Source organism: Giraffa tippelskirchi, chromosome X, assembly GCF_054371585.1.
Source record: "Giraffa tippelskirchi isolate mGirTip1 chromosome X, T2T-mGirTip1v1.2.pri, whole genome shotgun sequence".
Classification (NCBI taxonomy): domain Eukaryota; kingdom Metazoa; phylum Chordata; class Mammalia; order Artiodactyla; family Giraffidae; genus Giraffa; species Giraffa tippelskirchi.
Genome location: NC_137289.1, coordinates 85,693,001 through 85,702,855, shown reverse-complemented (window position 1 = coordinate 85,702,855; position 9,855 = coordinate 85,693,001). Strand labels below are relative to the sequence as shown.

The 9,855-nt window shown below is 44.3% G+C and overlaps 1 protein-coding gene across 1 annotated transcript; it reads left to right on the top strand.

Moving 5' to 3' along the window:
- Positions 1 to 1,479: 1,479 nt before the first annotated feature.
- Positions 1,480 to 5,025, top strand: LOC145535862 (polyadenylate-binding protein 1-like 2). The gene is made up of 2 exons (XM_081564208.1): positions 1,480 to 1,602; positions 1,730 to 5,025. Exon 2 carries the CDS (start codon positions 2,192 to 2,194, stop codon positions 2,792 to 2,794), a length of 603 nt encoding a protein of 200 aa, XP_081420334.1. The 5' UTR covers positions 1,480 to 1,602; positions 1,730 to 2,191; the 3' UTR covers positions 2,795 to 5,025.
- Positions 5,026 to 9,855: the final 4,830 nt, after the last annotated feature.

Below are 9,855 nucleotides of genomic sequence, written 5' to 3'. Positions count from 1 at the left end.
ACAGACTAATCCCTCTGTCTATGGGAATGGAATGCCTTCCATTCTGTCTCAATGTGCTGGACTGCTACTCATCTTTCAAGAGGTCACCTTGGGGGCTTGCTTGATTCCCACCAGAAAAGGTTACTGGGTGGGTCCTCCTTTCTGGAAGAAGTAGGACTCTAGCCTCTGTTGCACTCTACTCTAATGGTTGCTTGCTTGCCTATCCTCTCAGCATTTGGCCTTGTGTGGCCTCTCTGCTGCAATACACACTGCTCACATTTCCTCACCTTGCCCCACACCTCCAACACACCAACATTCACTACTCAAGTATCACACTGCCTGTCTCTAAGCCCCCAGTGCCAAGTGGTGGGTAAGGCTTCCCTAAATATTAACTGGTGAACTGGGAAGAGACACCTCATCCTAGAGAGATTTCCGGTTTTGTTTTTGTTTTGAACATGGATGTGCCATTCCTGGTTCACATTGGGAATGTCAGCAAGTCGAGGGCGGAGACAAGAAGAAACAAATGCCTGGCTCTGGACCAGGTCCTGTCCCCAGCTCTTGATTTGACTTTCCTCACCCATCATGGAGGATGGCACTAAGAACAGAGTGCTCTTGATTCCTCCCCTGCTTCCAGGCTGCATGGATTGAGACCGAGTGGGTGGGAGGAGTTGGGGGGCTGAAGAACCCTAGGACCCTAGGTCTCCCATAGTCTGGAGCAGGGACAGGGTTTCCAGCCCACACTGTCTGCTCCCAAGGTCAATCTCAAAACCGATCCATTTCCTCTTGCTTCAGACCCCTGTATATCCCTAGGCTCCATAAATATTTGTGGCATGGCATTATGAATAAATGAGTACGTGTTCTTGTATTCTTTATTTCTTCTGCAAGTGTTCTAGAGAAAGGAAAGAGCTGGAAAAGGGGGAGGAATCTCTGAAAAAGTGGGTCAGCAGGCTGCAGGGCTGGAGGGGAAGAGTGTCCCATTAGCCCCAGCTCCAGTTCAGAATAGAAGTTGTTGCCTTGGTGGCGGTAATGTTGGGGAGTGTGTGTGCGTTGAGGTGGGGAAGAACCAACCCCTAAACGTGAGAAAACCATTTTTGCTTGGTTTTGTTTAGGCCGGGCAAGTGTTTTCTCAATGCCGCCCACCTTCTCTTGCAAGGTGCTTGATTTAATCATTTAAATGTTCTATGGGGAGAGGAAGGATAGAACAAAACTCCCTAAATCTATGTCAGATTCCCTTGGTCCACATGGAACTCTTTCCCTGGCTTCCTCTTCATACACATCCAGTTGATGGAGAGGCTGAGAACCCACACTCCCTCCCGCCAACACCAAGCCTCCCGCTCCCACCCCCTCCCCCCGCCCGCTGCCCCGCAGCCCCGCAGCCCCGCAGCCCCGCAGCCCCGCAGCCCCGCAGCCCCGCAGCCCCGCAGCAGCCACAGGGGGAACCAAAGAGACAGAAGCCTTCCCGGCTGCCCGGACCACAGACGCCAACACCCCCTGCCCCCCACCACACGCCGCCCGCCGGCGCCCGGCACGCTAACCCACGACCGAGCGGCGGCGGCGGCAGCAGCGGGCTACAGGCTGCAGTGACTCGCACCGGCGCGCTCCTGACAGCGCTAGCCATCCCAGGTGACTGGGACTCGCTAGATCGGCTGGCCCGGGGTCCTCCGCCCCAGCTCGCGCCCCCGGCCCGGGTTCCGGCGCCCACCTGCCCTCCAGCCCTCTCCCGCCTCTCACTCCCCCCGCCCCCCACCAGGCTCGCGGGAAGGGAGGTCGCGGCAGCGGCCCGGCGGCACCGGCGACCGTGGCGACAGCGGCGACAGTGGCGGCGGCGGCGGCGGCAGCGGCGGCGGCGGAGGCTGCGGCGGCGACCGTGGCAGAAGCGGTGGCGGAGGCCTCCGTGGCAGAGGCGGAAGCAGAGGTGGAGGCCGAGGCCTCAGTAGAGGAGGCAGTGGCGGAGGCCACCCTGGGGGAGGCGGTGGCAGCCCTGGCGGAGGAGGAGGCGGAGGCTGCCCTGGCGGCAGCGGCCGTGGCGGTGGCGGAGGCCAGCGCGGCCGAAGCCGCCGCCGCAGCCGAGGCTGAGCCGTCCGCCTTGGGAGAGGCGGATGCGGATGCCGCTGCGGAGGTGGAGGCGGCGGCGGCGGCGGCGGCGGTGGCTGCCGCCGCGGAGGCAGATGCGGAAACGGGCGGGGGCCCCGAGGGGAACCCGGACTTTCCTATGGCCTCGCTGTACGTGGGCGACCTGCACCCTGAGGTGACGGAGGCAATGCTGTATGAGAAGTTCAGCCCGGCCGGGCCCATCCTCTCCATCCGCCTTTGCAGGGACAAGATCACCCGCCGCTCGTTGGGCTATGCGTATGTCAACTACCAGCAACCGGTGGACGCCAAGCGGGCCCTGGAGACCCTGAACTTTGATGTCATCAAGGGCAGGCCGGTGCGCATCATGTGGTCCCAGCGGGACCCGTCGCTCCGCAAGAGCGGAGTGGGCAACGTCTTCATCAAGAACCTGGGCAAGACCATCGACAACAAGGCTCTGTACAACATCTTCTCGGCGTTCGGCAACATCCTGTCCTGCAAAGTGGCCTGCGACGAAAAGGGGCCCAAGGGCTACGGGTTCGTGCACTTCCAGAAGCAGGAGTCCGCCGAGCGGGCCATAGATGCGATGAATGGCATGTTTCTGAACTACCGCAAAATTTTCGTTGGGAGATTCAAGTCGCATAAAGAACGAGAGGCCGAAAGGGGAGCCTGGGCCAGGCAGTCCACCAGTGCTGACGTCAAGGATTTCGAGGAAGACACCGATGAGGAGGCCACCTTGCGATGAAAACATCCCAGGAGCGAGCCAGCCAGCAGAGCCAAACCTTGGCTCCCACCCGGTTTACAACCCCGCCCCCCTCATTTTCCCCAAACCCACCAGCAGTGTATTGTATTGGGAGTGCAGGTCTCTCTCTCACCCCTTCCTTCCTCCTTCCTCCCTCCACCTCTGCCTTCCTGTTTGTCCCTCTCTGTCTCTCTCTTGACTTCCCCCTTCTCTCCCCTCCCCTCCCCCCACACCCACCTTGGGTGTTGTGAATAATCTTGCTAATCTGTGCCACTTGATAGTTCAAGGCTGCCTCTTCTCCTTGTGGTTTGGTTTAAAAAGCACTTTCTCTCTTTGTTTATTGCACAGGTGATGCAATGTCATGGTAGAAACATCAGGAAGGAGAAGGAAATCAAATGAGGGAAAACCAAGAGAGTAATTGCTCCCCATGACCCTACTACCCGGAGACAACCACTTTTACCATTTTGGTGTGCTGTTTTCCAGGCTCTCTTCTCTCCTCACTCTCTCTCTCACCCTTCCACACCTCCACCCCACCTTCCCTTTTAACACAGTGTTATAGAATGGTTCATGTATGTGGTGTTTCTTAACCTGCTTTTTCAAAAACTAAAACCAAACGAACGTCAACCCATTGAACTTCTTTCCATGTTATTCAACAGGCTTGAGAAAGGTCATCTTCAGTGCCTGCAGAGTTTAATCTATGGACCCTAAAATTTCTGTAATCATCCCCGCATTTTTGGACATTCAGGTGGTGCCTAGTTCTTTCCCTGTGTTTAAACCCAGCACTGTGTATACTCTGATGAGTGAATTCTTCCTTGTCAAGCCAAATCTTTGCTAGCGTACAGGATGGTCTTAATTGTGGACTTGCAGGATCCACATGTGGACATTTTAAAGACTGTTCCTGTGTGTTGCCAAATGGCCCCTTCATAAGCATTATACCAATTTACATTCATGCCAGCCAGCTCAGCTAGTAAAAAGAATATGCCCATTTCCCCTGCATAGTCTCCTGGTCACTGTAATTGGTGTGTGTTTGTGTGTGTGTGTGTGTGCGCGTGCGTGCGCGCGCACACGTGCGGATGCGTGTGTGTGTGTGTCTTGGCCAGCTTGATGGGCTGCAAATGGTATTTTTCTGTCCTTAGTTGTTTTGGTGAATTTAAATACTGTTTATCACCTCCTTCCCCTGAGCCCACTTCCTGCCCTTTTCCCCATTCTCAGAAAAATAATCCAGCTTCATTGTAGGAGAAAAAAAAATCACAAAACAGACAAGTCAACAGAAGAAAATTAATGTCACAAGTAATGAATCTTAATGATCACCCATACCTCCCTGAATCATTCATCTGCACCTGTCCAGTATTTTTCATGTGATATATATGTTAATTGTAATGTATATACTGTTTCATTATCTGCCTTTTCACAATAAATATATGATATTGATAGATATAGATGTATAGATAGATATTATTGAACTTCTTTTCATGTCATTAAATATTCTTCTAAAATAGTTTCCATGGCTGTTTAGTATTCCAGGGAATGGGCTAGATAGGGGAACAGATAGGTGTATGCATCTGTATCCATATGTAGATATAGATATGGGCATATTTGTTTTCACTAGTTCATCATCATTGAACATCTGGATGGCTTCTTTGTTTTTTGTTTTCTTATTCAAATCCATGTTGCTTAGAGCATAGTGCACAAACCTTGGTTACATTCTAGATTTTTTCTGAACAAACATTGTCAAAAGAAGAATTGAAGAGTTCAAGTTTTGAAATATTTTGGGGGGTCATTATTAAGTAACTATTCACAAATATAGTTATCAATTTACCCTCATCAAGTACAACATTGTGAGAGGACCTGAAAACCTGGACAATTTTCTGGACTTGCTATTGCAATCATTTCTGTACTCTTCCAATATTTTATCAGGGTAGCTGTAGTTTTTTTTTGTTCGTTTTTATTTATTTTAAACATTTATTTTTATACAGATAATACACTATCATTTTTTAGATTCTGTATATATGTGTTAATATACAGTATTTGTTTTCCTCTTTCTGACTTACTTAACTCTGTATAACAGGCTCTAGGTTCATACACCTCACTTCAACTGACTCAAATTCATTCCTTTTTATGGCTGAGTAATATTCCATTGTATATATGTACCACAACTTCTTTATCCATTCATCTGTTGATGGACATCTAGGTTGCTTCCATGTCCTGCATACTATAAATAGTGCTGCAATGAACATCAGAGTACATGTGTTTTTTTTTGAATTATGGTATTCTCAGAGTGGTGGCTCAGTAGTGGGACTGCTGGTTCATGTGGTATTTTTATTAGTTTTTTAAGGACTCTCCATAGTGGTTATACCAATTTACATTCCCACCAGCAGTGCAAGAGGGTTCCCTTTTCTCCACATTCTCTCCAGCATTTACTGTTTGTGGAGTTTTTGATAATGGCCACTGATGAACCTATTTGCAGGGCAGGAATAAGGACACATATGTGGACACAGGAGTATAAGGGGAGGGTGCGATGAATTGGGAGAGTAGTACTGACATATACACACTACAGTGTGTAAAATAGATAGTTAGTGGGAAGTTGCTGTATAATAGAGGGAACTCAGCTGGGTACTCTGTGACAACCTAGAGGGGTGGGATGGGGAGTGGGAGGAAGGCTCTAGAGGGAGGGGATATATGTATACCTATGACTGATTCATGTTGTTGTACAGCAGAAACTAACACAATACTGTAAGAATTATCCTCTAATTAAAAATAAATTTTAAAAAAGGAAAATACAAAATTATTAATAATTCTAAGTTGATAACAGAATTCACTTGGGTCATCTGGGAGCAAACTTTGTGACTTCAGGTTAAATTCTCTCTCTCATTGAGTATTCAATGAATGCACTGGTTGAGGTTTAAGCCCAAATATACTATATTATAAATAATTTATATATGAGCACAATCATATTTTAACATTTAATTCTCACTAAATCTCTGCTTTCTGAGAGATTAACAAGCAGATAGATTTTAACAGTGTCCATGTCTTGCATTTCCAGCACTTTTCATGAAACTAGTGCATAAAAGATTCTCAATAATTGTTGGCTGAATCAAAAAATAAAACGTAATAGAAGCCTTGTTTAATTGATAAGAAAAAGTAAAAATTACTCCTAATTCTACCACTTGACACAAAGAAAAACTTTGAAGCACATGAGACTTACATAAATAAATAGTACCTTCAAAATGTAATATGTATTGTCTCACTATGGGTTAATTTCACTATAATTGGTCTTTCATATCATATTTCCAAATTAGTAAATATTCGCTAATTTTGTCTTTAGTTTATATTCTATGTTATAAATGAGCTATAATTTCTTAAGCTTAGTCCCTTCATTATGCTTATATTTTTCTGGGGTTTCCCCAGATAGTTTAACTCTACAGGGGACACATTTGTAGCTGAATATTTACTGACATGCGGAGATATTTAGCTGACTTATATAACTTGTTCATGGATTGGAAGAATTAATATTGTTACAATGGTCAAAGCAATCTACAGATTTAATGCAGTTCATATGAAAATACCCATAATATTTTTTACAAAAATAAACAATCCTAAAATTTATGTGTAACCCAAAAAACTGAATAGCCAAAGCAATCTCGATAAAAAAGAACTAAGCTGAAACTATAACTTTCTTGGCCTCAGACTAGAATACAAAGCTATGGTAATCAAAACAACATGGTGCCAGTACAAAAACAGACTCATTTATTGATGGAGCAGAAAAGTCAGAAATAAACTCATGAATATATAATCAATTAATCTACAACAAAGGAGGTAAGAACATACGATGAGGAAAGACAGTTCTTCAATAAGAGGTGCTGGAAAAACTGAACAGGTACAAGTAAGAGAATAAATTAGGACTCTTTTTCCTAGGAGAAAGACCTTCCCCAATGGTTCAATGGTAAAGAATCCACCTGCCAATGCAGGAAATGTAGGAGACGTGGGTTAGCCCCTGGGTTTGGAAGATTCCCTTGAGAAGGAACTGGCAACCCACTCCAGTTATTCTTGCCTGAAAAATCCTATGGATAGAGGAGCCTGGTGGGCTACAGTCTAAAAGGTCGCACAGAGTCAGACGGGACTGAGCATGTGCAAACACACACACACACACACACACACACACACACACACACACACACACACACTCACGTCATATACAGAAATGAATTCAAAATGGATTGAAGCCCTAAATTTCAATAAACCATGAAACTCCTAGAAGAGGACATTGGCAGAACAATCTTTGACATGTCATAGAAATATCCCTTTGATATGTCTCCTAAGGCAAAGGAAACAAAAGAAAACATTTTTAAAAGAACGTAACTAAACTTAAAAGTTTCTGCACAGCAAATGAGACCATTGACAAGATGAAGACAACCTATGTAATGGGAGAAAAATATTTACAAATGGTATGAACAATAAGGTGTTAATTTCCAAACTATATGAATAGCTCATAAAACTCAATATTAAACAAAAAAAAATTATAAAGCACAGAAGACCTAAATACACATTTTCACAAAGAAGACATATAGATGGCTAACAGGCACATGAAAAGATGTCCAACATCATTAATCATCAGAGAAATGCAAGTCAAAACCACAATAAGATATCCACCCTAACCTCACATATCTCAGAATGGCCATCATCAAAAAGACCACAAATAACAAATGTTCTGAGGATGTGAGAAAAGGGAACCCTGTATAGCATTGGCAGAAATGTACATTGGTGCAGAAACTATGAAAATCAATATGCAGATTCCTCAAAGAAATGGAACTACCATATGATCCAGCAATATATCTATTCCTGGATATGTATTCAAAGAAAACAAAAACACAAATTCAAGAAAAGATACATGTACTCCAATGCTCATAGTTACATTATTTACAACAATCAAGATATGGTAGCAACCCAAGATTCCACCAACAAATGAATGGATAAAGAAAATGTAGTATATTCAATGGGATATTACTCTGCCACAAAAAGAATAACAACTTGCCATTTGCAACAATATAGATGGACATGTAGGGATTCAGTACAGTTCAGTTCAGTCCAGTCACTCAGTCATGTCTGACTCTTTGTGACCCCGTGAACCGCAGCACACCAGGCCTCCCTGTCCATCACCAACTCCCGGAGTCCACCCAAACCCATGTCCATTGAGTCGGTGATGCCATCTAACCATCTCATCCTCTGTCGTCCCCTTCTCCTCCTGCCCTCAATCTTTCCCAACATCAGGGTCTTTTCAAATGAGTCAGCTCTTCGCATCAGGTGGCCAAAGTATTGGAGTTTCAGCTTCAACATCAGTCCTTCCAATGAACACCCAGGTCTGATCTCCTTTAGGATGGACTGGTTGGATCTCTTTGCAGTCCAAGGGACTCTCAAGAGTCTTCTCCAACACTACAGTTCAAAAGCATCAATTCTTCAGTGCTCAGCTTTCTTTATAGTCCAACTCTCACATCCATACATGACCACTGGAAAAACCATAGCCTTGACTAGATGGACCTTTGTTGACAGTGATGTCTCTGCTTTTCAATATGCTGTCTGGGTTGATCATAACTTTCCTTCCAAGGAGTAAGCGTCTTTTAATTTCATGGCTGCAATCACCATCTGCAGTGATTTTGGAGCCCCAAAAATAAAGTCAGCCACTGTTTCCACTGTTTCCCCATCTATTTGCCATGAAGTTATGGGACCGGATGCCATGATCTTAGTTTTCTGAATGTTGAGCATTAAGCCAACTTTTTCACTCTCCTCTTTCACTTTCATCAAGAGGCTCTTTAGTTCTTCTTCACATTCTGCCATAAGGGTGGTGTCATCTACATATCTGAGGTTATTGATATTTCTCCCAGCAATCTTGGTTCCAGCTTGTGCTTCCTCCAGCCCAGCGTTTCTCATGATGTACTCTGCATATAAGTTAAATAAGCAGGGTGACAATCTTCTGCTTTGACGTACTCCTTTTCCTATTTGGAACCAGTCTGTTGTTCCATGTCCACTTCTAACTGTTGCTTCCTGACCTGTAGGGATTATACTCAGTGAAATATGTGAGACAGAGAAAAACAATTCTTGGTTATCACTTATATGTAAAATCTAAAAATAAAACAAAAAAATGAATGTAATAGCGACAACAAAAGGAAACACACCCACAGATATAAAGAACATCATCTGAGCCTTCAGCTAGTATCAGTCTTCTTGCAATAGTAACATTATAGGTCCCTGATCACATATCACCCATAACCAATATAATAAAAATGAAAACGTTTGAAATATTGCAAAAATCACAAAAATGTGACAGAGATATGAAGTGAGCAAATGCTCTTGGAAAAATAGTGTTGGTAGACTTGCTCAGTGCAGGGTTGCTACAACATCTTCAATTAAAAAATCATTTGTTTTAATTGAAATATTATATAGTGCCCTTCTTTGTCTCTTGTTGTAGCCTTTGTTTTAAAGTCTATTTTCTCTGATATGAGTATTGTTACCCCTGATTTCTTGACATTCCCATTTTCATGAAATATCTTTTCCCATCCCTTCTTTTTCAATCATGTCTTTAGGCCTGAAGTGAGTCTTTTGTAGGTAGCATATTGAAAGGTTTTGTTTTTTAATCATCAGCCACTTTATGTCTTTTGGTCGGAGCATTTCGTCCATTGACATTTAAAGCAATTGTTGATAGGTGTGTACTTATTAGGGCTTCCCTGATAGCTCAGTCGGTAAAGAATTGGCTTGCCAATGCAGGAGACTGGGGTTTGATCCCTCGTTTGGGAAGATCTCCTGGAGAAGGAAATGGCAACTCACTCATGTATTCTTGCCTGGAGAATTCCATGGACAAAGGAGCCTGGAGGGCTACAGTCAATGGGGTTGCAAGAGTCAGAAACAATTTAGCTGCTAAACCACCAACCATGTGTACTTATTACCATTTTATTACTTTTTTCCAGTTGGTTTTGCAGTTTTCTGTTCATTTTCTTCTTTTTGTCTCTTCTGTTGTAGCTTGATGATTTTCTTTAGTATTATGTTTGATATCTTTCTTTTTGATTTTTATG